Below are 27,578 nucleotides of genomic sequence, written 5' to 3' on the forward strand. Positions count from 1 at the left end.
GTAATAATAATTATAATGACGGTACTTGTTAAGCGCTTATGTGCCGAGGACTTTTCTAAGCGCTGGGGTAGATACACGTTAAGCAGGTGGGCCCCAGTCCCTGTCCCACATGAAGCTCACAGTCGTAATCCCCATTTGACAGATGAGGTAACTGAGCCCCAGAGAAGTGAAGCGACTTGCCCAAGGTCACAGACATGCGGCAGAGCCGGGATTAGAATGCAGGACCTTCTGACTCCCAGGCCCGGCCTCTGTCCACTAAGCCTTGCTTGTAGGAAGGGGGTGAAGTGTTGTGGCCAGAGGAGGAGAGGTGGGTTTCATCCAGACATGTCCGAAGGTGACTTCCAGTCTGGGGGGGGAGGGAAGGGGGGATTCAGCAGAGGGTGGGCTTAAAAGTGAGGCAGTAGACTCTCTCATGCCCTGAAGGGACTACCTACTGCTAAACCATCGGATCGGCATTGTGCGTCTACTTGGGAACAGGGTGAAGTCAGGAATGTGTGTGTTGTTATATTGTGCTCTCCCAAGCGCTTAGTACAGTGCTTTGCACACAGTAAGCACTCAGTAAATACAACTGAATCAAGTCCTCTATGCCTTCCCCTCTAGACTGGAAGCTCGCTGTGGACAGGGAACTTGTCTACCAACTCTGTTGTACTGCACTCGCCCAAGTGCTTAGCACATTGCTCTACGTACAGTGAGCGCTCAACAAATACCACTGATTGAGAATTTGGGTCAACAGACTAAACAATATTACACTTGCTTAATACCACCAAAACACGAAAAGAGTTCCCCCTGGACATCTTTTAAATTTCAGTTGCAACTTTCAGGAATTACCGCTTCTAAAAATTTGTAATTCCGGGGAAAGAATCTAAGGCTGACAACCACTTCAAGATAAACTCTTGAGGGTTTTGCGGCACACATATGCAAGCCAAGAGTTGCTATAACTTTACACGATCTGAAGTCGAATACGGACAACAAGAATTCAAGGTGGTAAAAACCGTTCACCTCTCAGGGTCGCACCTGGAGAGTTTCCAGTCCTCTACCAGTCTCGACTACAAACAGAGGCCTACCCATTCCATTCCCAGCTTGTCCAGTGGCTAGCGAGTGGAAGGCAATCTGCTACACGTCAGAACTCACCTGTGCCGGGCAGCAGCAGCATGGGAGAGAGCTGAGGGCGGAGACTCGGGTTTATCGCACGGAAGGAGGCAATAGTAAATCGCTTCCATATTTTCACCAAGAAAACTCTATGGACCCATTACCAGAATGACTGCAGATGGAGTTGGGCCATTCTGGGAGAGCCGTGTCCATGGCATCGCTACGGTTCTGACACGACTCGGCAGCATAAGACAACAACAACGAAAGCTGTTAAGTGTTGATAAAAACTCCTTCTACCCAAAGCCAACTTTAGAGACTGAAACAATTTACAAAAGCAGTCTGAACGTCTACAGTAGGGAGTGTGAAACGACTTTAAATATCAAGGATTTTATTTAAAAGTATAACTCCTGTAGTAATAATAATGTTCAATAAAACACATTTTTAAAAAATCACAATAACAAACTTGGCTCTGAATAATACTCTCTGGGACTTCCTTATATCTACTCGACGGCTAAATGACTGGAGATAGTGTAGTGTTCCAGAAGGTCTCATCAAACTCAATAGCTTTGAGTGTTGACTGTGTTTAGAACGGTAAACTAGGCGCTTAGGAACATACAAGAAAAAAAAAGACAAGGTCCCTACCCACAAAGAGCGGACAATCTGAAAATAAAAGTGACTGCTCTGAGAAATCTACAGCCTCTCATCTGTTAGGATGCTTATGCCAATTCCAAAGATTTAAGCAAGCTTCTGAGGCTTAATACAGGCCAGATTTTTAAGTGCTTTTTTTTGTTTTTCTTAAACCAACAAAATTGCCTGAGATTGACACCTCTGCTGAGGAGCACTGAGACCAGGGCAAATTTTCAAAGCGCTTGGCCCCAAAGGCAGTAGAGAGAAAATTACATCAGTCCATTAAGAAAGAAAAACCCTGAGCATTTTAATTAGAATATGTTCACGCCGTAAAGCTCATTATATTTCGTGTCAAATCCAAGTAGTTACCAATTTATGCTAAATACACACAATTATGTACAGCCTTGTTGTTATTGCTAAAATCCATGTTCGTTATCAAATCTTAATAAGTTAACAGATGAAACAAGCTGATATGATGATTAGGAAAGATAATGTAAAAGTGCATAGTTCAATTCTTTCATTTCACTAGAAAGGTCCCAGAGCAGTCTTTATATTCACATGGCCGCAGGCTGCTTCTTTTTCCTCCCGGTGTTTTCTTTTTGACCAATTCAATTCAATGCGTAGTTAAATTGGTTGGCAAACTTTTCGTGTTTCTTTTGGTCCATGCGATTCATTTCTTTTATTACTCGTTTCATTGCACCTCTGGAAGAAGAACAAACCACGGATGAAAATAAGTACACTGCTCAAGTGTATTTTTCACAAATACAGTCATGGAAGAAAGTTTATGAATATGTTGGCAAAAAAAATTGAGCGGGGTATGATTAATTGCTAATCAACCTTGCTAACACTGCACTGATGAGGCAGAATAAATTTGTCCTGTTAACCCAGTGAGATGTGGTAATACAAACAGCTTTATTCAGCAGAGTCTGAGGAACAGGAGTAAACAAATTTAAGTTTTTTCCGCACTCCTTTCAGAGTAGATCCCCGTTCTTGGAAGAATCCGTCACCTGTCTGCTGTGTGTCCTTGGGCGAGTCACTGAACTTTGGGCTGTGCCTGTTACCTCATTTGTAAAATGGGGATTGAGACTCTGAGCCCTACGTGGGACATGGACTGTGTCCAACCTGATCAGCTTCTATCTACCCCAGCGCTTAGAACAGCGCCTGACGTATGGTAAGTGCTGAACGGATATCATTTTTTTTAAAAAAGACACCCAAATCGGCATTGTCCAGAGTACCTACGTGAGCAGATTGCACATTTCCCGAAGGTTTATGCTTGGAGGAAACAAGTTATGAGATTCCAATGACTCCCCATCTCCGAGAAAGAAAATTTCATTCAGATGCATTTCTGAGCCCAATTTCCTGAAGATCCTCCTTATCCTCCCAGATCAAGGTTATTCCAGTGAGCTAAATTTACAGCTAAATGACCTAGCGTTGGATTACCGCCCCCTGATTACATAGGGATGCTTCTTACGGAGGATCCCATGTCGCTTTACAAACGAACACGCAGGCGTCCCACACGGGGGTTGGAAAGGCCCGTGGCGAGGCGAGTAATCCGCCAACCGAAAACGTCTGAACCAGCAGAGCAGGCAGCCGGTCAGGCGTTCACTCCTCAGAGGACTTTGGGTGGGGACACCAGAGTTAAAGGACCCTCCCCTTTAAGGAAAGTGTCAGGTGGGCTTCAGTGCCCACAAGAGGTCAGCATTTCCATTTCAGCCTTCCTAGGAAGTTAGCAAATTCAGCATCCGAGGACTTCTAGCTCCACCCGCAGACTCCTGCAGGCCACTGAGTCGGGAGGACGCGAAGTGATCCCCTCGCGGTCCTCTCACCAACACTCCGGAGAATCCGACAGTCGGGCCGTCAAGCCCCTCTCCAACAACGGAGTCTCCTGCCGTTAGTGGGGAGAGATCTCCGAGAGGGGCCGAAGATGGAAGATGGCTTCCTCTTCTTTCCTGGGTGACGCGACAAACTACTGCCCTCCCGAGGACGTGAGGTTCTTCGGAAAATGGAAGGGAACGCCCAACGATGTCTTCCAGGGGATCCGATGGAGGTCGGCTCCGCCCCGGTTTTAAAGACTTCGATGCTGTGAAATAAAGAAGTCGATATTCCGAAAGAGACGCCTCGAGGACGGTGTCCTTAATTCACCAAAGCTGACGGGAAAGTTAACGGGATCGGTGTGGCTTCTGTCTTGTCAGAATAAAGCAGAAAGTGACCCGTCCTGTCTTACGCTGTCGAGTCGTCTCCGACCCGTAGTGACTCCATGAGCACATCCCTCCCAGAACGCCTCACCTCCATCTGCAATCGTTCTAGTAGTGTATCCAAAGAGCTTTCTTGGTAAAAATACAGAAGTGGTTTACCATCGCCTTCTTCGCAGTCAACTCTTGTCTCCACCCTCGACTCTCTCCCACGCCACCGCCGCCCGGCACGGGGGAGCTTTGACTTGTAGCAGATTGCCTTCTACTCTTTAGCCACTTCCCAAGTTAGGAATGGAACGGCTAGGCCTCTGCTTGACTCTCCCTCCCGTAGCCGAGACTGGTAGAGGACTGGAAACTCTCCAGGTGCCATCCTGAGAGGGGAAGAAAGTGACTGGGCACTGATATAGTCTAATTGGGATGAGAAGAGGGAGTCTTCAGAGGCCAAGACTCTTGTGCCCTGCTAGTTTTACACTGCACTGCTGGGCTGTGCGATATTGCTGATGAAATAAGAACCCACTCTGAGGGTCTGCGGCCAACTTCACGTAATAATAATAATGATGGTACCTGTTATGCGCTTACTATGTGTCAAGCAGTGTTCTAAGCACTGGGGTAGATATAAGGTAATCAGGTTGGGCGCAGTCCCTGTCCCACATGGGGCTCACAGTCTTAATCCCCATTTTACAGATGAAGGAACTGAGGCACAGAGAATAATAATAACTGAGGTACCTGTTAAGTGCTTTTTATGGCCACACACTGTTCTAAGTGCTGGGGTGGACATAAGCAAATCCCTGTACCACATGGGAATCACGATCTTAATCCCGATTTGACAGACGAGGTAACTGAGGTACAGAGAAGTTAAGTGACTTGCCCAAGCTCACACAGCAGACAAGTGGTAGAGCCAGAATGAGAACTCAGGTCTTTCTGATTCCTAGGCTCGTGCTCTATCCACTAAGCCATGCTGCTTCACATTGACTTACTGGTACTCCCGGAGCTTGAGTTCATCACCTGGATGTTTCAAATTACTACTTGGGGCTGTTACGAAAACCAAAATTATCATCTCACTCAGCAGCGAAAACCCTGAAAACCACTAAAACATGACAGGTCTGATTCTCCAAGCCTGATACCCTCTCCCAAACACACAAACATACACTCACTGACTCAACATCAGTGGCACTGAGCAGTGACTAACTAAAAACATCCTTTAATTTTTTTCGTGAAGGAAGATGTGAAATTCCAATTATTCAAACTTAACTGCCTAACTGAATCTTCCAACCTATATCGGATAATACGAGAATTTCACGGACACGGGGACATTCCATGACCGAGAGCGAACACTTTCAGTTACGGCATGAGTTATCTCAACATAATATCAAGCAGAGGAAAATATTTGAAACTTATTTCTAAAGAGACACTGTTCTGTGGCTTATTAGGCCCAGCGCAAACAATTTTTTCTAGACTGTAAACTCGTTGTGGGCAGGGAACGTGTCTATCAACTCTGGTGTATTCTATTCTCCCAAAGGCTTAGTACAGTGCTCAGTGCTCTGTATACAGTAAATGCTCAAAAATTATGACTGATTAATTGATTAAAAAAATACTGTAGCCACAAACTGGGGGAACATCATAGACTAGGGAAGCAGCATGGCGTAGTGGAGAGAGCACAGGCCTAGGATTCAGAAGGTCATGGCTTCTAATCCCAGGTCTGCCACTTGTCTGCTATGTGGTGAGACTTGGGCAAATCACTTAACTTCTCGGTACCTCAGTTATCTCATCTGTAAAATGGGGATTAAGACTGTGAGCCCCATGCGGTACAGAGACTGTGTCCAACCCGATTTATGTGTATCCGCCCCACTGCTTAGTACAGTGCCTGGCACATGGTAAGCGCTTAACAAATACCATTTTGGCTGGTTGGTTTTTTTAGGAAGCCAGGAGACTGGGCCACAGGCGAACAATTTCTTTCTTTTAACAAATAATGCTCCCTCTCATCTCTCTTGTCACCTTCACAGGGAATGTGTCCTCACAGTAAACAGGCTGCTGCCAACTCCCTGGTTTAGAGCAGCGACGGAAGTATCATACAGAGTTTGGGACAAAAGACCAGAGCAGTCCCGAGGGAAACAAGTAGGACAAGGAACATCAATCAATCCATCAATGGTATTTACTGGGCGCTTACTGTGTGCAGAGTACTGTACTAAGCGCATGGGAGAGTACAGCACAACAGAGTTAGTAGACACGGTAGACATCTATTTTAATCTACAGAGGTGAGCTTTTCACTGCTAATACCCAGGTGGGGCTCAGGCCAGATTTCCTGGGGGACGGACGGGGTGAGGGGTAAGGAGGGGGTCACCTCCACCTCCCAGTCGGCCAGTCACTGGGTGGACTGGATACCGACTGGGATAAAGGTTCCCCACAACCCACTCTGGAAAAATGCAAGAAGCCCAGCTTGTCCCCCCCAAACCCTCCAGGCGATATTTAAACCCTCGGGGGTCATTTCACCTTGGGGAGGTGGGTCAGCTTGAAATAAAATTATGGGAGTGAGAGACCAAATTCACTTCAACGCAACTATTTCGAAAGACCTTTCAAGCTACAGCTTTGTCTGGCTTCAGACAGTGACAGACAGTGGCTTCAGCAGGGTGGAATGGATCATAGACGATATCAACTAAAATAAGTGCTTTAAAGGCATGAATGGGAGAAAGTTATATGGCCTAGTGGATAAAGCTCGAGCCTGGGAGTGAGAAGGAGTTGGGTTCTAATCCCAGCTCTGCTACTTGTCTACTGTGTGACCTCGGGCAAGTCACAACTTTTTTTCATCTGTAAAATGGGGATCAAGACTGTGAGCCCCACGTGGGATAACCTCATTATCCTGTATCTACCCCAGCGCTTACAACAGTGGTTGGCACATAATAATAATAATGTTGGTATTTGTTAAGCGTTTACTATGTGCAGAGCACTGTTCTAAGGGCTGAGGTAGATACAGGGGAATCAGGTTGTCTCACGTGAGGTTCACAGTCTTAATCCCCATTTAACTGAAGCACAGAGAAGTGAAGTCACTTGCCCACAGTCACACAGCTGACAAGTGGCAGAGCCGGGAGTCGAACCCATGACCTCTGACTCCAGAGCCCGTGCTCTTTCCACTGAGCCACGCTGCTTCTCTAAGTGCTTAATGAATGCCATAATTATTATTATTATTCTCTGGGCCTCAGTGACCTCTTCTGTAAAATGAGGATTTAGACTTTGAGTCCCACCTGGAACATGGGCTGTGTCCAACCTGATTAGCTTCTATCTACTGTTTAGTACAGTGCCTAGCACATAGTAAACGCTTAACAAATACCATTTTAAAAAACCCTTTATATATAAAAACTCTTACTTATTAAAGACTTTTTTCTCGATTCTGGAACGGGATGTATTTGCTTGCTGCTTTAGATCAGTCAGATTAGGGAACTTCTTCTTCTTCCCTTTGCCCTTTCCTCCTTTTCTGCTGTATCTGGCAGAGCCAAGATCCGCTCCGGTGGCTGCTTCAATCTCTCTCATAAGCTCAGGGTCCTGCCATTCTGTCGATTAGAAGAAAATATGTTTTAATAAGAAACTGCAGGAATCGCTCTCCTGTTATTCAACTGAGCTGAACAAGCAATGTTTTGCAAACATTTTTTTAAATCTCATCACTCCAATAAAGTAGGTACAGGATAGCGAACCTTATTCTCTTTCTGTAGATGAGAAGACTCCGGCATAAAATGAAGCAACATCATGAAAGTCCAAAACTAAGTAGCAAACCTAGGCATTAGGATAAGTTACTTTTAAAATCAGCAGTCCTAAATATGATCAATCTCCTTTCTCGCCTTGTGAGAACAATTCAGGCCAGGTTCATTTCTTTGCCTCTAGAATACCTGGAGGTAGGAGGGCTGGAAATGAGGACTAGTGATTTGTTTTCAAACCGATTTGCAAGGCTGCTTTATTGTTGGAGTTTTCAATCTGGTTCAACTTCCGATTGAATTTTGCAGGACTGGAGATCACTGTGACAATGGGGAATGGGGGAAAGGGAGGTCTCAAGATTAAACTTTAAACTGCACTTTATTTTTACTTTAAGTACACCTTTTTAATTCTTTTTTTAAAGCACTTAAAACTATTTTCTTTCTTTAAAAATACAAGGAAATCTAATTCCTGGTATCTTGCTTCTCTTAGCAATGACTTTGCGTTCTCCAAAGTAGAGGTTATTCAAAGGCAGATCTGATGTACAAGCGTAATCAGGCACAACATATATGGATGCACACACACACATACAGACAAATGTACCTATTTCTAGATGAATATACTTGTCATCATTTTCAAAGATGAAGAACAGAATTGACATTCATTCAATCGTATTTACTGAGCACTTACTGTGTGCAGAGCACTGCACTAAGCGCTTGGAGAGTACAATTCCGCAACAAGTAGAGAAATCCCTACCCAACAATGGGCTCACAGGCTAGACGCGGGGAGACAGACAAAAAACCAAAACAAGCAGACAGGCAAAAATAGCATCAATATAAATAGAATTAGAGATATATATCCATCATTAATAAATAGAATAATATGTATATCATAATATTGGTATTTGCTAAGTGCTTACTATGTGCCAAACACTGTTCTAAGCACTGGAGTAGATACAAGGCAATCAGCTTGTCTCACATGGGGGTCACAATCTTAATCCCCATTTTACAGATATACAATATATACGTTTTACATATATACATAAGTGTTGTGGGGCAGGGAGGGGGGTAGAGCAGATGGAAGGAGCTGGGCGATGGGGAGGGGAGGAGGAGCAGAGGAAAAGGGGGGCTCAGTCTGGGAAGGCCTCCTGGAGGAGGTGAGCTTTCAGTAGGCATTTGAAGAGGGGAAGTGTGCTAGATATATCAAACGGCAGATGTGAGGAGGGCAGGCATTCCAGGCCAGAGGTAGGATGTGGGCCAGGGTCGACGGCAGGACAGGCGAGAACGAAGCACCGTGAGAAGGTTAGCACCAGAGGAGCGGGAGTGTGTGGGCTGGGCTATAGAGGGAGAGAAGGGAGGTGAGGTAGGAGGGGGCAAGGGGATGGACAGCTTTGAAGCCAAGAGTGAGGAGTTTTTGCTTGATATAAAGGTTGATAGACAACCACTGGAGATTTTGGCGGGGGGGGGGGGGGGGGGGGGTGTGTGACATGTCCAGAGCGTTTCTGTAGAAAGATAATCCGGGCAGCAGAGTGTATTTACTGAGGGCTACGTGACACATCTGAGGAAAAATGAACAAAATAATTTAAAATAAAAATTCCTTCCCTCTAGGAGCTTACAATCAAAAAGGGGAGATTTCAATACCTTGTTTCACAGATCTGAACAGATGACTAAGAAAATGCAGTCAGTGAAAAGCCAGCACTCTGAAATCCTATTTGAGCGCTCCCAATTGCTGCTCATAACGAGAGAAGAGATTGCTTCTCCAAGTGCCTGGAGCTGTGGTGTGTATGAAAAACAAACTACAAAAATCAAACCGGGAATATACTATAAGTGAACAGGTTGCTAAAAAAAAAAGAAAACCACTCAAACTTGGGCACAGTTTAGAACAGATGGTGGGATAAATACTGAGCTATATTCTCCCTGCCACAGTGGGGATAAATGAGCTCTCAGAAAGTCAGTAGAGAGTCCGTTCCACAGACTATTTTTCTACGGCATTTGTTAAGCACTTACTAGGTGCCAGACAAAGCGTTTGGGTAGATACGAGTTAATTAGGTTGGACACCGTTCATGTGTTATATGGGGCTCACGGTCTTAACCCCCATTTGACAGATGAGGTAACTGAGGCCGAGAGAAACTGTGACTTGCCCGAGGTCACCCAGCAAAAGAAAAAGGCAGAGTCAGAATTAGAACCCAGGTCCTCTGACTCCCAAGCCTACGCTCTACCCATTAGGCAACACTGCTTCCCATGACTTCTGGTAGATCAGAGTAAGTATGGGAGCTCAGGTCCAGAGTGCAGCCGGAGGGGTGGGAGAATGAGTGAGTATTCACAAGAATTTGTTAGGAGGGCTACAGCAGCAATAATAATAATAATAACAGCATTTAAGTGCCTACTATGTTCCAGGCACCACACTAAGTGCGGGTCAGACACAGTCCCAGTCCCACATAAGGCTCACAGCCTTAATCCCCATTTGACAGATGAGGGAACCGAAGCCCAGAAGTGAAGTGACTCGCCCAAGGTCACACAGCAAACAAGTGGTGGAGCTGGATTAGAACCCAGGGTCTCTGTCTCTCAGGCCCGTGCTCTAGGCCTAGGCCATGTTGATCTCCAGTGGCAGTTTCCCAGCACGCTGGAGAGAGCGGTGAGTTGGAGAACTGTATTTCTGTTCAGGGAGGTCTTCAGACTTTTGACTCCCTTCTTAAGCCCTCTGTTCTCCCGACCCCCGCCACTTCTCTGGCCCCTAATGACCTGGCCGTGCAGTTCTTGATACACTGAAACCATTATGCCAGGGCTCTAAAATCGCCCCTGCTTCTTTCCTCTCAGTTCCTCAGTCTTCCCCCTCTTCCAAGCGATACAGCAAGAGGCTACTCCCGCCTCCTTTCCAATTCTATCTCATCCACCTCTGCTTCTGACCTCATTCCTTCTCACCTTATCAAACCACTGCTCCCTTCCTTCTTCCCTCCCTGACCACCATCCTACTATTCCTCTCCAAGAGTTACCACTGATCCTTTTCATGCCAAATCCAATGACTTCTGCTCTACCCTAATCCTCTTTGACCTCCCAGCTGCCTTCAATGCTGTGGACCACTCCCTTCTCCTGGAAACGTTAGTCAACCTTGATTTCACCTACAACTGTCCTCTCTCCTTGTTCTGCTCCTCTCTCTCTAGCTGCGCAATGTCAGTCTCTTTCGCAGGGTCCTCCTCTGCCTCCCACTCTCTATGGGAGTCCCTAAAGGGTCAGTTCTGGGACCCCTATTCTCAATCTACATCCACTCCCCCAAAGAATTCATTCGCTCCTACAGCTTCGACTACCATCTCTATGTGGATGATTGCCAAATCTACCTCTCCAGCCCTGACTTTTCTGCTTTTCGCAGTCTCACATTTCCTTCTGCCTCCAGGACATCTCTACCTGGATGTTCTGCCGACACCTCGAACTTAACATGTCCAGAGCAGAAATCCTCCTATTCCCACACGAATCATGTCCTCCCCTGGACTTTCCCGTCACCGCCGACAGCACGACCATCCACGTTACCTCACGAGCCCATGACCTTTACGTAGCCCTCGTCTCAGTTCTCACATCCGATCCACACGATTCGATCTGTCACGAAATCCTGTCGATTCTACCTTCGCTACATCTCTAGAATTCATCTTTTCCTTTCCATCCAACCACTTATCATATGCTGCTTTGACTATTACATCAGCCTCCTCATTGACCTCCCTGCTTCCTGTCTCTCCCCTCTGCTGCGTGGATCATTCATTTGAGAAACCATTCAGTCCACTTATCCCCGTTCCTCAAAAACCGCCAGTGGTTGCCCATCCACCTCCACATTAAACGGAAACTCCTTACCATCAGTTCTAAGGCATTCAATCAGCCCTCTCCCTTCTACTTTACCTCTCCTTCTACAACCCAACCAGAACCCTTCGTTCCTCTAACGTCAACTTACTCTCTGTACCCTGACCTCATCTATCCCTCCATCGACTCTCGCCTCCGTCCTCCTTCCGGCCTGAAACTCCTTCCCTGTTCATATCCGACAGCCCACCTTCAAAAACCTCCTGAAATCACATCCCCTCCAGGAGGCCTTCCCTAAGCCCTCATTTCCCTTCTCTGCTCTCCCCGTGATGTTGCCTATGCAATATTTACCCCAGCCCCATGATGCTTAAAAAAATATCCTTATACTCTATTTCCCCTATTTTATTTTAACATCCGCCTCCCCCTGTAGACTCTAAGATCCTTATGGGCAGGGATCGTGTCAACCAACTTTACTGCACTGAATGGTCCCAAACGCTAACCAGTATTCTGCACACAGTAAGAGCTCAATAAATACCCTTGATTGGAGAAGCAGCATCGTTCAGTGGAAAGAGCACGGGCTTGGGAGTCAAAGGTCACGGGTTCTAATCCAGTCTCCACCGCTTGTCAGCTATGTGACTCTGGGCACGTCACTTGACTTCTCTGTGCCTCAGATACTTCATCTGCAAAAAGGGGATTAAGACTGTGAGCCCCACAAGGGACAACCTGATCACCTTGTATCCCCCTAGTGCTTAGAACAGTGCTCGGCACATAGTAAGCGTTTAAGAAATGTCATCATCATCATCATTATTATTATTTCTCGATGCTAGATTAAAATATTAAAGTTTAAGAATTTGTAGATACTTTATAAAGGATATCTAGAAGATCTGGTCACTGACTTTTCCGGTATGAGAGATGCTGTGGTTCTTGGGGCACTAAATAAAAAACACACTCATGACTGGCTTATATTGAGATTGCTGGTGAGAGAAAATAAATCGAACCCAAGGGCATGAAATTCAGGAGATTTAAACAGTTAGACAAAAGGGCAAAAACTGAACTTGTGAAGGAAAGAAAGCCCCAGAAGTATGCGGGAGGAGGAAATAAAAAGCCACTCGGAGGCGACTTCACCAACTTTATATTTTGAAGTGCGGGAATACGGAGCAGCCCAATTCTGATAGAGGAACGATTAATCCAAGATTAAGGAAAACTGTCTAAACAGTTTATCTCCCAGTAATAAGAAGGCGTCACAGTTTAGGAACCCAGTGAATGGAGCAATTGTTTAAACACAAGGAAAAAATGCTGGCATCCAGTAGAGATGAAATGAGCATTTGAGTAAAATGAAGGAGCAATTTAAAAGCCTTTGAAAAGAATCAATAGAATGCCAGGGAAGAGCAGTCTTTTTGAGCATTGATGGGCCCTTAAAGCTCTTCATACATTGTTACTGAGTTTAGCAGCAGGGAAAAGAAAATTACACAGTTTGCAAGGGTAGGCGGGAATCGATACTGTAGTTAGTAAAGAGATGCTATTTCACATCTGACTGGCCAGCAGGCTGCCTTCACCAGCTTGTCCTGATACCTGTTTGTTAACAAGTCACTAAGGGCTGAAAAACCAGATACTCTTCAGGGTTGACACAAAAAATAGGCACTTAATTTGCTCCCGTGTGCGAACTATTGGAAAAGGATGAACACTGCAGATTAGTGGGTCAGGGTAATCCCTCATGATTCATTGTTTCAGGCCCGAGGAATCTGCACGACCATTCCATGGGCATCTGGCTAAAATCTAATATTTTCACCTCGAGCATTAAGAGGCACAACCTGAGCGCTCTCTAATTATGACAAATCAAGATCAGATAGTGGCACTGTTGTTTTAAAAACGCCACATCGGGCAGTCGCTCACGTGAGCTACATTATTTTCCCGGATCCTTATTGCTTTCCTCTGCCATTATATCATTTATAGCGTTGAAAATGTGATCTCTCTTCCCAAAGAGCTGAAAGACAAAGCAGGCCTCACTGAAGGCCCACCTTCAGGCAGAGCTTTCCAGGGAAAACCTTTCCAATAAAATAAATATTTGGCATCATGTTATCAAGGCACTGATGAGTAGATGTTACAAAATCAAAATAAAACAAAGTGATGCTTCAATCTCTCTATAAGGATCTGCTTGCTACTGCTCCTAAGGATTTACACAGTGACTACAAGACAATAGTAATTGCTTAGAAAATGATTTTTGTTGTGCTGATGATAATTGATGTCTTAACTCACCCAAAACCTAGAATTGCACTCATTCTCGGCAAGAGGTTTCCTAAATAAAAGTACTTATCCATTCCCAAAAGTGTATTCCGTCTCAACCAGAAACACACATTTCACTAAACTGAAAAAGAGTATTTAAAATACCATCTTCAGTGGGATGAGAGACAATACTTACACTTTTGGTATTTCTTGGAACTAGTCCTGTGAGAGAATTCTAGTTTTCTGCCTTTCGTGGGAAATAAATATATTTATTACAGATATAAATAGTTTTTATGGTATTCATTAAGTGCTTATTACATTCCAGGCACTAAATGCTGGGGTAGATACAAGCTAATCGGATTGGACACGGTCCATCCCGCAATCGGGGCTCGCGGTCTTAATCCTCATTTCTACAGATGAGGTAACTGAGGTATAGAGAAGGAAGCAGACAAGGGCGGAGCCAGCATTCGAACCCAGGTCCTCCTGACTCCCAGCCCCGTGCTCTACCTACTGGGCCACGCCGCTTCTCATTTTGTCGACATACGGATTTACTGAGAACGCATACGAGGATGACGAGGGAATCCGCCATCAGGACCGAGAGCCCACGCAGGGGAACCTATGATAGCACTAGTGGCTGGGGCGGTGACGCTCAGACCCTCCTCCCTGCCATCCCGGTGTCGCTGGGGCGTGGAGGGGCAACAGGTGAGTAAGTAGGCCGAGGTGCGGCACCTTGTGACGTGCAAGTGTAACTTAGTCCACATTAGCCAACTACAGCTAGTACCAGGAATAGACACTAGATCTCCTGATTTCCAGATCAGCACTCTTACCACTGGCCCCAAAATAATAATGTTGGTATTTGTTAAGCGCTTACTATGTGCAGAGCACTGTTCTAAGCGCTGGGGGAGATACAGGGTCATCGGGTTGTCCCACGGGAGGCTCACGGTTAATCCCCATTTTACAGATGAGGTAACTGAGGCACAGAGAAGTGAAGTGACTTGCCCACAGTCACACAGCTGACAAGTGGCATAGCCGGGAGTCGAACCCCTGACCTCTGACTTCGAAGCCCAGGCTCTTTCCACTGAGCCACGCTGCTTCCCTAAACAGCTCGAGAGCTCAAATGGAAAACATAGCCCCTACCCTGAAAGAGCTTCTTTCGCTGAAGCTATTCAAGGTACTTAGACACACACCTTTTAAACAAAATTAAGTGATTTTAGAAGCAGCGTGGCCTAGTAGAAAGAGCTCGGGCTTGGAAGTCAGAGGACCCGGATTCTAATCCCTGCTCTGCCACTTGTCTGCTGTGTGTGATCTTGGGCAAGTTGCTTAACTTCTCTGTGCCTCAGTTACCTCATCTGTAAAATGGGGCTTAAGACTGTGAGCCCCTATGGGGGACAGGGACCCACCCAATTACCTTGTATCCACCCCAACCATTAGTAGAGTGAATGGCCCATAGTAAGCACTTAAGAAATACAATTATTATTATTATTAGATCTACTTGCCTCTGAATCAAGCGTTTCATAATGACTCATCTGTGTTATTGTTCATTCGCTGACCACTAACCAGGCTGATTAATGGACGAACCAATAAGCAGCTAAAAAACAAATCACTGTGGAATTACTGGAATTCTATCACACACAGAGGGACAGAGGGCCATCACTAGGGTAGCAGGAATTTCTCTGACTGTTCTCTGAACCTCAAACCCCTTAGGGGCTACCGGCTCAGAGGCAATACTTCACGATACCCATCCGATTTGTTCTTTCTCGGCAACTGAATAACTAATTTCTGGAGGTGGTGAGAGAGTGGTAGACAAACATCGTGATGGAATTCAGAAGCCAGATTAGAGGCTCTGTGGATGGTTGCACCGGGCAAACTTTTATATCTGCTTCAGGTCAAAAGCATCTGTCCCACTGCAAAGGGATGTCCCTGTTTATGTACACACAGAGCTGTCTTTCGTGTTTGAGGAATGACGCCACGGAGGAAATTCCCCAACCTCACCATGTAGACCCAAAGACGGGGGCGGGGGGTGGGGAGTTGTGTGTGTATGTGGCTGAAAAGACCAGGGAAGGGGGGAGCCACAGCCCCAACCTCACCAAGCAACCCCAGAGATGTTTTGGCTGTCTTGGCTTTTGCCTCCACCTCACGATCCACAAGCCTCTGATGGAGAAGAGTCTCTCCTTACTTGATTGCAGATAGATTTTGGTGATCCCGTTTAGCTTTTGATATTTCCTGAATAGAGTTCACGAGTGATGTTGACAAAACTGCTCAAAGAGACATACAGGGCATCTGTGAGGGGTCCAGACCTCTCAGTTACAGACAAGGCCGGGCGCCCCAGAATCCTCTCTCTCCCCTCTCCAGTCCACACTTCACTCTGCTGCCCGGACCATTTTCCTGAAAAACTGTTCAGTCCGTGTTTCTCCAATCTGCAAAACCTCCAATGGTTGCCCATCCACCCCTTCATTATTATTATTTATTAATGGTATTTGTTAAGTGTTTACTATGTGTCAAGCACAATTCTAAGCACCGGGATGGATTCAAATTAATCAAGTTCAGACCCAGTCCCCATCCCACGTGGGGCTCAGAGTCTAAGTAGAAGGGAGTATAAATTTTAAATACCATTTTATAGTTGAGGAAACCGAGACAGAGAAGTTAATAAGCTATGGGCAGGGAACCTATCCGCTAATTCTGTTGTATTGTACTCTCCCAAGTGCTTAGTACAGTGCTCGGTCACAGAGCAAGTGCTCAATAAATACCATTGAGTGACTAAGTGACTTGTCCGAGGTCACCCAGCAGACAAGTGGCAGAGCTGGGATTACAACCCATGTCCTCTGACCCCCAGGCCCCTGCTCCTTCCACCAGATCACGCTGCTTCACACTCATCAAGCAGACACTCCTTACTATCGTCTTTAAAGCATTCGATCGGCTATTTCCCTCCTACATTACTTCGCCGATCTCCTGCCACAACCCGGCCCACACCCCCCACTCCTTTAACACGAACCTAAGGCTTAGTGGATAGAGCACTGGCCTAGGAGTCAGAAGGAACTGGGTTCTAATGCCGGCTCTGCCACTTGTCTGCTGTGTGACCTGGGGCAAGTCGCTTCACTTCCTCTGGACCTCAGTTTACCGCCATCTGGAAAATAATAATAATGATGGTATTTGTTAAGTGCTTACTATGTGCCAGACACTGTACTAAGTGCTGGGATGGATACAAGCCATGTAAGAGTGTGAGCCCCATGTGGGAAACGGACTGTGCCCAATCTGATTAACTCGTAGCTACCCCAGGGTTTAGAACCATGCTTGGCACATAGTAAGTGCTTAACAAGTACCATAATTATTATTATGTTCTCTCTCCGGCCTGGAACTTCCTCCTCCTTTATATCCAATAATCCACTACTCTCCCCATCTTCAAATTCTCCTAAAATCACAACTCTTCCAGGTGGGCTTCCCTTTGTTTCCCCTGTCTTCCCTCCCTTCTACATAGACCCTGCACTTGGCTGTGTCCCCAATTAAGGATTTTGAAACTCACCCCAGCCCCACAGTACTTCCGTAATTTACTATAACATCTGTCTCCGCCCAGTGACTGTAAGCTCCTCCTGGGCAAGGATAGCCTCTCCCATGTCTGATGCATTGCATTTTCCCAAGCACTTAGCGCAGTGCTCGGCACACAGTAATGCTCCAAAACGACCATCCCTGATTGACTGGGTGTGTTTCTCATCTATTAAGAGAGCTGAACAATTAAGCTGTGATATTTGCCAAACTGACATAAAGACGAGTGTCGATTGACCTAAAGTGCAACTTTCAGTTTGATTTCTGGTTTCTTCCCGGGGCTGATACTGTTTTAAATGAGTATGCCCCCAGCCTCCTGAATCCTTCGTTTTCCAGAGCCCACAGAGTTTATTATTATTATTATTATATTATGAATAATAATAATAGCATTTGTTATGTGCTTGCTATGTGCCAAGCACTGTACTAAGCACTGGGGGGGAGACAAACACATCGGGTTGGACACTGTCCCTGTCCTACGTGAGACTCACAGTCTCAATCCCCATTTTCCTCTGACCTGGGGCAAGTCATTTCACTTCTCTGGGCCTCAGTTCCTTCATCTGTCAAATGGGGATTGCCACTGTGAGCCTCATGTGGGACAGGGACTGTATCCCACTCGATTTGCTTGTATCCGTCCTAGCGCTTGGCACATAGAGAAGCAGCGTGGCTCAGTGGAAAGAGCACGGGCTTTGGAGTCAGAGGTCATGGGTTCGAATCCCGATTCTGCCACTTGTCAGCTGTGTGACTGTGGGAAAGTCACTTAACTTCTCTGGGCCTCAGTTACCTCATCTGTAAAATGGGGATTAAGATTGTGAGCCCCACGTGGGACAACATGATTCCCCTGTGTCTACCCCAGTGCTTAGAACAGTGCTCCGCACATAGTAGGCGCTTAACAAATACCAACATTATTATAGTAAGTGCTTAGCAAATACCATCATTATTACTATTTTCCACTTGAGGGAACTTAGGCCCAGAGAAGTGAAGTCACTTGCCCAAGTTCACATAGTAGACAAGTGGCATGTTTTATCAACTATGCCGTGCTGCTAATTCAGTCCTCTTCCCCATAAAACCAACCTGGCTGGTCTGCCTGCTTCTCAAATTTCTTCTTTTCCTCTCTGGCTTTGTCTTCTGGGTCAGTGGGAGTCCCAGTTTCATCCCGAGGAATTATCTTCCCATGGAATGGACACTGTCAAAAGGGAAAAGAATAACTTGGGTTAGAGGAATAAAGTATTTTGCTTCTTTTCAGGCTGGAATCCAGTGAGTTGCACTGAACATGACTCACCCTTCCAGTTCAGGAACTACCAGTTAGTAACATTTATTGGAACGATGCTCTGTACTAGGCATTTGAGAAATATGGAATAAACAAGGATGGAATCAAAAATGTGGGACCAAGAAGTTTCAGAGAGCAACTAAAATCACCTTTTAGAAAAGCAGATCTGCAGAACAGCACAGAGGATATCACAGCACAGCCTTTCCAATCAACCAATAATAATAATGATGATGGTATCTGTTAAGCACTTACTATGTGCCAGGCACTGTACTAAGCGCTGGGGTGGATACAAGCCAATTGGGTTGAACACACATCTCCAAGTCCCAATCTCCATTTTACAGATGAGGTAACTGAGGCCCAGAGAAGTGACGTGACTTGCCCAAGGTCACACAGCAGACAAGTGGGGGAAACGGGATTAGACCCATGACCCTCTGACTCCCAGACCCAAGCTCTATCCACCACACTGTAGACTCCACTTCTCCCTTCTGGCTTCAGGCCATATTTCTAAGACTTTGGGCTGCCCATTTCAGCTTCCCGAGGTGTTAACAGTGGCTATTTTGGGGCATATGCTGAGTTTCTGGGTCTTTAACTCAGAGAGGTGAAACATATTAGCATTCACGTATTTCTAGTTAAGACAAAGGAATGTCTACTTTCCCCCAAATACACATACACATTTTAAAGACCTAACCAAACTGAATATCTACCATTTATTTGACAGAGAACCAACAGCTTTCAAAATGGGAATTTAATAATAATGTTGGTATGTGTTAAGCGCTTACTATGTGCCGAGCACTGTTCTAAGCGCGGGGGGGGAGATACAGGGTAATCAGGTTGTCCCACGTGAGGCTCACAGTTGATCCCCATTTTACAGGTGAGGTAACTGAGGCACAGAAAAGTGACTTGCCCACAGTCACACAGCTGACAAGTGGCGGAGCCGGGATTAGAACTCATGAGCTCTGACTCCCAAGCCCGGGCTCTTGGCACTGAGCCACGCTGCTTCTCAAATCAGGTCAAATAGTAGAGCAGCCTTGCCTTGTAGAAAAAGCATAAGCCTGGGAGTCAGAGGGCCCGGGGTCCAATTCAGGTTTGGCCACTTATCTGATGGGTGACCTTCAGTAACTCAATTAAATTCTCTGTGCCTCAGTTACTCATCTGTAAAATGGGGATGAAGATTGTAAGCCCCATGTGGAAGACGGACTGTATCCAATCTGATTATCTTGTATCTGTCCCAACACTTAGTACAGTGCCTGGCACATAGTAAGCATTTAACCAAAATCATTAAAATAAATGTACATGTATACATATTTGATGTTTATATATTATACTTGTATATACATATGTATGTATGCATATAGGTCGATAGATACAAATATATATTGTACATAAATATGTGTACATTTGAAAGGCTGAGAAGTCAGGGAAGAAGACAGAGTGCAATAATAATACTTGTTAGGTGTTTATTATGTGCCAAACACTGTGACAGACACTGGATAACTGAATAGAAGACAGTCCCCGTCCCACATGGAGCTCAAAATCTAAGGGGGAGGGAGGGCAGGTAATTTAATCCCGATTATACAGGTGACGAAACTGAGACCCCGAAGACGTAAAATGACTTGCCCAAAGTCACACAGCTAGTATGTGATTAGAACCCAGGTCTCCTGACGCCCAGTTCTGTGCTCTTTCCACTAGGACATGAAATCAGTGAGGTGGTGGAACCAAAAGGAACTCTGCACAAGAAACCAAACCACAGTGTTATGGCCAAGTGCGAGCACGCACTAAGGAAATATCAGCATTGAAATTAAATAGCACCATCGCAAAAGAGCACAAAATGAAGAGCATTGTAGTGAGAGACACCTCTATTTGAAACAGCCCGAGCGCATCAGACCTTTCATTACAATTTACCAATGCATTAGAAAAATTCTTCCTACCTGTAAGGCGCTAGGACACTATGTGGAGGAAATTCTAAGCAGCATTTCCTCTTCACCTCCCCAGGTGCCGCTTTCAGTGAAGTGCTTGTCTTTACTCTGAGCGGTTAACCTTTAGTCAATCTTTTACACCCAGGACACCGAATTCAAGTGAATGCAGGGACACACCTTAAACCTGTCCTGCCGCTCACAAAGCCTCCCGCCGGGCATAGGCGCTCGACACTTGTGCTTCACGGGTTCGAACTTGCCGGCAAAGGTGATGTAGCGACTTTTTAACATCTCGGCTATTTCTGTACTTTCCACTTCCTCCTCCAACTCATTCGGTGCCCAGAACCGGTGTTGAGAACTAAATCTGGAAAAATCAGTAAAAAAATTGATTTGTACATATGCAAAAAAACTGTATATATGATAATAATAATAATGTTGGTATTTGTTCAGCGCTTACTATGTGCCGAGCACCGTTCTAAGCGCTGGAGGAGGTACAGGGCAATTAGGTGGTCCCACGCAGGGCTCACCGTATTCATTCCCATTTTACAGATGAGGGAACTGAGGCACAGAGAAGTTAAGCGACTTGCCCAGGGTCACACAGCTGACAAGTGGCAGAGCGGGGATTAGAACCCATGACCTCTGACTCCCAAGCCCGGGCTCTTTCCACTGAGCCACGCTGCTTCATATACATATGCATATGTATATGTGTGTGTGTGAGAGAGACGGAGAGAGAGAAAATTTGTTCTCAATTTTACAGCAGAGAAGCAGTATGGCCTACTGGACAGAGCGTGGGTCTGGGAGTCAGAAGGACCCGATCTCTAATCCTGGCTCTGCCACTTGTCCAGTGTGTGTCCTTGAGCGAGTCACTTGAAATCTCTGGGCCTCAGTTACCTCATCTGTAAAACGGGGATTAAGACTGTGAGCCCCATTTGGGACAAAGACAGAGTTCAATCTGAAGCTTATATCTAATAATAATTGTGGTATTTGTTAAGTGCTTACTATGTGCCAGGCACTGTACTAAGTGCGGGGTTGGATACAAGCAATTGGGTTGGTCACAATCCCTATCCCACGGGGGGTTCCCGGTCTCAATCCCCACTTTGCTGATGAGATAACTGAGGCCCAGAGAAGTGAAGTGATTAGAACCCATGATTTTCTGCCTCCCGGGCCCGTGCCCTCTCCACTACACCATGCTGCTCCTCCTATCCCAGCGCTTAATACAGTGTCTGGCTTAATAGTAAGTGCTTAACAAATATCTTGTCATGTTCCGAGTTCCAGCCGGGGTCCCTGAACTGAGAAGCTCCTTGATGGTTGTGTATAGTCTCTGAGCTCTACTGTTCTTACTGTGTGCAGAGCACTGTACTAAGCATTTGGGAGAGTAAAATACAACAGAGTTGGTAGACACATCTACCCACAAGGAACTTAAAAACATTTTGGCATTCAGCTCCTACTGTCTCCATGCAGTGTAAACAGTTCTACGACTTGGGTGCAGATTGGGTGAAGGGGGTGGGGGTACTCCTTTATTTTTTGTAAATGGTATTTATTGAGCGCTTACTGTATGCAAAGCTGTGTACTAAGCGCTTGGGAGAGAACAATAACAACATCAGACACATTCCCTGCCCACAACAAGTTCACAGTCTAGATGGGAACAGTCTCCTCTTGTTCTTAGTGGGGACAGATCTCCGATCTGGAAAATCAGAAAAGCAGCGTGGCTCAGTGGAAAGAGCCCGGGCTTGGGAGCCAAAGGTCATGGGTTCGAATCCCAGCTTTGCCACTTGTCAGCTGTGTGACTGGGCAAGTCACTTAACTTCTCTGTGCCTCAGTTCCCTCATTTGTAAAATAGGGATTGAGACTGTGAGCTTCACGTGGGACAACCTGATTACCCTGTATCTACCTCAACACTTAGAACAGTGCCCTGCACACAGTAAGCGCTTAACAAATACCGACATTATTATTTGGGAGTCGTCTGACCCTGAACAGCAAAAGAAACAAAGAGGGACACCAAATTCCAAATTTCTGTTTTCAGCCTACAGTCCTTTTGATTATCCAAGTGACCAGAAAGGGCATAGAAAATAGCAGATAATACAAAACAGCCATGTCCTTGAGGCTCATCTGGGCAGAGGTGGGCAAAATACCATTCCCAGCCCAGGCTGGAATCAGCCCATCATGGGATTTGATCCATGGGGCCTCTGTATGCAGTGACTTCTCCTGAACGGCTGCAGATAAACTCACCAACCTCTCAGCGACTCTCACGAACGGTCTGGAAAGGTTTTACCGAAAGTGTCTGAGACGGACTGAGTCCCTAGCTTGACTGACAGCCCTGACTCTGGCCTCAGCCTATTTGCCTCTTCTATTTCTTGTTTCCTGCCCTTGCCTGAGTTGACTTTTGCTTGACCTGTCTTTGGGTTTTAAAAGTCAGAGTAGGCCGGGAACCAAACAAAGTACATTTCATAATAATAATAATGGTATTTGTTAAGTTTTTACTATGTGCCAGGCACTGTACTAAGCACTGGGGTGGAGACAAGCAAATCGAGTTAGACACAGTCTCTATCCCATGTGGGGGGCTTCTCCAAAGGCAGAATATGATAAATGCTGGAATCGGTAATAATACTGGTAATAATGCTGACGATGATGATGATGATTAAAAAAATGTAATAATAACGATAGCATGTGCCAAGCACTGTACTATACCCAAGAATAGATACAGGCTAATTAGATCAGTGACAGTCCTTGTGACACATGGTGCTCACATTCTAAGCAGGAGGGAAAACAGGTATCATCTCAATTCTACAGAAGAGGAAACTGAGGGACCGAGAAGCCAAATGACTTGCCCAAGGTCACACAGCAGAACCCAAGTCTTCTGACTCCCAGACCTGGGCTTTTTCCAACAGGCCACATTGCTTCTTTTAATGCACTTTTAGATATTTTAATAACTTCCAGTATTCATCAGCGTGTTTGTAGGAGTCAAGGAACTGTCCGTGAATAGGATCAGTTTTATAAAATGCTCTGCAGACAGTACACACTCAATAAATAGGATTGTATGAATGAATAAAGGCCCAAATGACCCCCTATATTAACAGGCTCCACTACTTTAGGTAGTAGTACCTTTTAATTATAGGTTAAGAACAATTACAAATACGTATCCTAATTTATCAGTGAGTAAATTCTAACCAAGAGCCAGTAACGTAGCAGTTGTGTGGGTGCAGTTTCTTAAATTATCTTTGGTAAGATTGGTATTTCTGTACTTTTAGGCTCTAAGGTTCAAAAGTGTGCCCTCTATTTTATTGGGAAGCATAAAAATAAAACAGTACAGCACCAAGCAGACAGGCAGTGAAATATGCTTTTGATTTCACTTATGACTTGAATAATTTATTTGCAATGTAAAATAAAGCCTTACCATACTTTGGATGGTATCACAGGCAAATGCTCCTTAAGGTCTCAGTGAAAACTTAACTAGAGTGACTTCGGAGAACTCGCTTCGGACAAAACAAAACCCGAGCGCTGGAATGGCCAAGTATTCCTTATCATCACTCCCCAGAGTGGAAGAAATTAAGAAGAACGTATGGTGTGATGGATATGGATCACGAAAGAACACCCCACAGGAATATTTCAGCAGATGAGGGGAATATGAGGGAAAATCTAATATTGGTGCCAGGGGGCTCCCTGGAAAAGGAATCTATGAGGGGTTCTTTTAAATGCCTTAACACTAAAAACCCAAGCTAAATAAACTAAGTCCTGGAGAACTTAATTTGTCTATGAGTAATACAACAGGATACACTTCTCGGGACTCATAGGGATTGGGGAGGGAGGTGTGTGTATCAGGGGGAGGAACAAAGGGAGGCGAAGAGCAGGAGAAAAAGGACCAGCAGAGCAATGGTTCACTGAAGCAGCGTGGCCTAGTGGAAAGAGCACGATCCTGTGAGTCAGAGGACCTGGGTTCTAATCCTGGCACTGCCACTAGAAGCAGCGTGGCTCAGTGGAAAGAGCCCGGGCTTTGGAGTCAGAGGTCATGGGTTCGAATCCCAGCTCTGCCACCTGTCAGCTGGGTGACTGTGGGCAAGTCACTTCACCTCTCTGTGCCTCAGTTCCCTCATCTGTAAAATGGGGATTAACTCTGTGAGCCCCACATGGGACAACCTGATTCCCCTGTGTCTACCCCAGCGCTTAGAACAGTGCTCGGCACATAGTAAGCACTTAACAAATACCAACATTATTATTATTACTTGCCTGCTGCGGGACCTGGGGCAAGTCACTTAACTTCTCTGTGCCTCATTTCCCTTAACTCGAACTCACCCCAGGGCTTAATACAGCACCTGGCACACAATAAGCACTTAACAAATACCCTAATTACTATTATTGAGAGGCAGTGTGGCTTAGTGGAAACAGCAAGGGCTTGGAAGTCAGATGTCATGGGTTCTAATCTTGGTTCTGCCACTTGTCAGCTGTATGACTTTGGGCAAGTCACAACTTCTCTGTGCTTCAGTTTCCTCATCTGTAAAATGGGGATTAAGACTGGGAGCCCCATGTGAGACAACCTGATTACCTTGTATCTACCCCAGTGCTTAGAACAGTGCTTGGCACATAGAGCTTAACAAATACCATTATTATTATTATTATTATTACCTTATCTGCAAAATGGGGATTCAGTACCTGTTTTCCCTCCTATTTAGACTGTAAGCCCCATGTGGGACCTGATTATCTTGCTTCTATCTCAGCGCCTAGTACATTTTAGCATGTTGTAGTGGACAGAACATGGGCCTGGGAGTCAGAAGGTCGTGGATTCTAATTCTGGCTCCGCCACTTGACTGTTGTGTCTCGGTAACCTCATCTGTAAAATGGGGATTGAGACTGTGAGCCCCACATGGGACAGGGACTATGTCCAACCCAATTTGCTTGGATCCAACCCAGTGCTTAGTACAGTCCGTGGCACGTGGTAAGTGCTTAACAAACACCACAATTATCATTATTATTATCATTATTACAGTGCTTGACACATAGTAAGCACTTAATAACAAATACCACATTTATTATTATTATTACTGGGGAAAACCTCTACCCAATTCAGCGCAAACTCTAGGCTATCCAAGGATATAAGAGACCCCACCCCAGTGACTACTGCTGATGATACAGCATCGTTAGAAGCTTCAGAAGTGGCCGAGACCTGAGGCAGAGTCTGAAAGACCTATCCTAATGTGTCCTCTGGAAGTATTCTCTGTTCTTTTTCCACCAAAACCTGACAAATTCTGGACAAGTGGCGCAGCCAGGATTAGAACCCAGGTCCTCTGTCCTCCAGGCCCGTTAACCCCTGCTTTATCCCCTGCTACCCACCTAGGTCATGACCTCGAGAAATTGAGATACAGAGAAACGCAGGGTAGTCACAAACAGCAAGTAAATGTCTCCTCCTCACAGAATCATCCCTTAATTGGGAGGTTTTTTTTTCTGCCTATATTTTTCACTCTGAATGCACTTGTACTTACTTTAGAATCTTTCCAGCAGTGGGCTGCTCCTCTCCCCAGTAATAAAGATCTATTCCAAAAGGCATAACTGGGGCTTTAGCTCGTTCTTCCTCCAGCTTCTGGGACTTGCTGCTGGGTTCCCCCTCCGAAGCTGATGCCATGTTTCCTGAGCCACTACAGAGAGATTATAAAATGTCACTGCAAAACAACAGTCATCAAAAAGAATCTAGCAGATAGCCCCACTAATATAAATTCCTAAGCTTTTCTCTTCTTTCAGTATTAGCAGGACTTTCGCACTTCGGCAGCGAAGACAACCGTGACTCCTCGTGGAAATTCAAATCCACGTGGACATTCTGGGGAATTATTTCGAGAGAAGGAAACTTACCGTGGAATGAATTCAGCTTCAAATTGTTCCCCGTCCACCCCCACCTCGGCTTGCATCTTGGAGTGGTGGAATCTTCAGCATGCACTCTTACTCTTTTATGTATTTAAGGATTTATTTATTCACTTATCCATCTTTGTGTTTTTCACCTCTACGGTTCTCCCCCCAAAGCAGTTAGCCCACTTGACCTGCAATAAATCCCGAGGGTGATGATCTTAGTGATGGAGTCTCCCATCGAGAACACGGGACAAGACTTGGACCTGAAACTGATGACCGAAGGGAGGAGTTGCAGCCCAGCACCATCGGAGCTTAGCAAGAAGCATGGCAGAGGCCCCTTAGCGACTGGTTATGCTATTGCTCGTTGCCAATGCCTGGTCGTTGTGTTTTCAAAAACCACTCTTTCCATTTTTGCTCTCTGAAACCTTGCAATCCATACTGGCGTAATTCCTCTTTCTCCTCCCTCAGTGGGGGGAAAGTTTAACATTAGTAAGACTGTGCATTAACCCTTCAGTTCATTTTTCCACTATCAAGAGTTCATGTTCACAATTAGCAAGCTACAATGAGTCATAAGCAATATCTCCACTGGCCACAATAGTTGTGAAAATAAGTTCTTGGAGGCAGTCCTGAAATTTCTGCCAACTCTGAGAATGTGTGACAAAAAGACAGTAAGCTCAAGTTTCTTTCTGCCAAAGTTTACTCCCTCATAATAATATGGGCAGAGAGTGTATAAGGAAGCACCTTATATCCTAACTGAACACTGAAATTGTAATGATTTATTCTGATCTTCTCTATTTCATACTTGCATATTCTTTCAATTTCCTATTTAGTCTTCAGTCTCTCTTCTGTTCTTATAATTGGTAGTTTTAAATCCAGTAGATTTTAAGCTCCTTGTGGGCAGGAAGCAAGAATATTGTTTCTATTGGGCCTTTCCAGATACTTATTACAATGCCCTGCTCTCAGAAAGTGCTCAATAAATGCTATTTTTACTATACTACAGTGCTCTAAACAATCTCCGGCAGGCTGAAAGAAGAGATGCTTCTCCCAAAGAACCTAACTTTTTTTTTCTTTTTTTATGCTATTTGTTAATCTTACTATGGGTCAAGCACTGTTCTAAACACTGGGGTAGGAACAAGCCAATTGGGTTGGACACCATCCCTATCCCATAAGGGGCTCACAGTCTAAGTAGAGCCTAGAGATTGTAACTTTAGGGCCCGAAATGATTGCTCATTGTGATTTTATATCACTATGGCAATCTCAAGGCAGGCATTTCTGCTAAAGAATGTTAAAAACATTTGACAAAGTAGCAGGATTCTCACTCTCGAGTCACTTGAAAACAACAGCACTTCCCTGGCACCTTTTAGCACAGTTTTCTGAACCACAGCTTCTGTGAAAAGGGTAAAGTATGAATGAGGTTTAGAGATCACTGAGA

General features: G+C 45.3%; 1 protein-coding gene across 2 annotated transcripts in view; it reads right to left on the bottom strand.

The window, feature by feature from the left end:
• Positions 1 to 1,447: 1,447 nt before the first annotated feature.
• The window catches only part of UVSSA (UV stimulated scaffold protein A), an 88,097-nt gene continuing 61,966 nt past the window's right edge, over positions 1,448 to 27,578 (bottom strand). For both annotated transcript variants that reach the window (XM_029046433.2, XM_029046432.2), the window contains exons 10-14: positions 25,789 to 25,941; positions 20,495 to 20,678; positions 18,206 to 18,317; positions 7,270 to 7,453; positions 1,448 to 2,418 (exon numbers count right to left, since the gene is read on the bottom strand). In XM_029046433.2, the coding sequence (XP_028902266.1) occupies positions 2,325 to 2,418; positions 7,270 to 7,453; positions 18,206 to 18,317; positions 20,495 to 20,678; positions 25,789 to 25,941 (727 nt within the window). In that variant the 3' untranslated portion in view covers positions 1,448 to 2,324. The remainder of the gene's footprint in view (positions 2,419 to 7,269; positions 7,454 to 18,205; positions 18,318 to 20,494; positions 20,679 to 25,788; positions 25,942 to 27,578) is intronic.

This window comes from Ornithorhynchus anatinus, chromosome 18 (genome assembly GCF_004115215.2).
Source record: "Ornithorhynchus anatinus isolate Pmale09 chromosome 18, mOrnAna1.pri.v4, whole genome shotgun sequence".
Taxonomy (NCBI): domain Eukaryota; kingdom Metazoa; phylum Chordata; class Mammalia; order Monotremata; family Ornithorhynchidae; genus Ornithorhynchus; species Ornithorhynchus anatinus.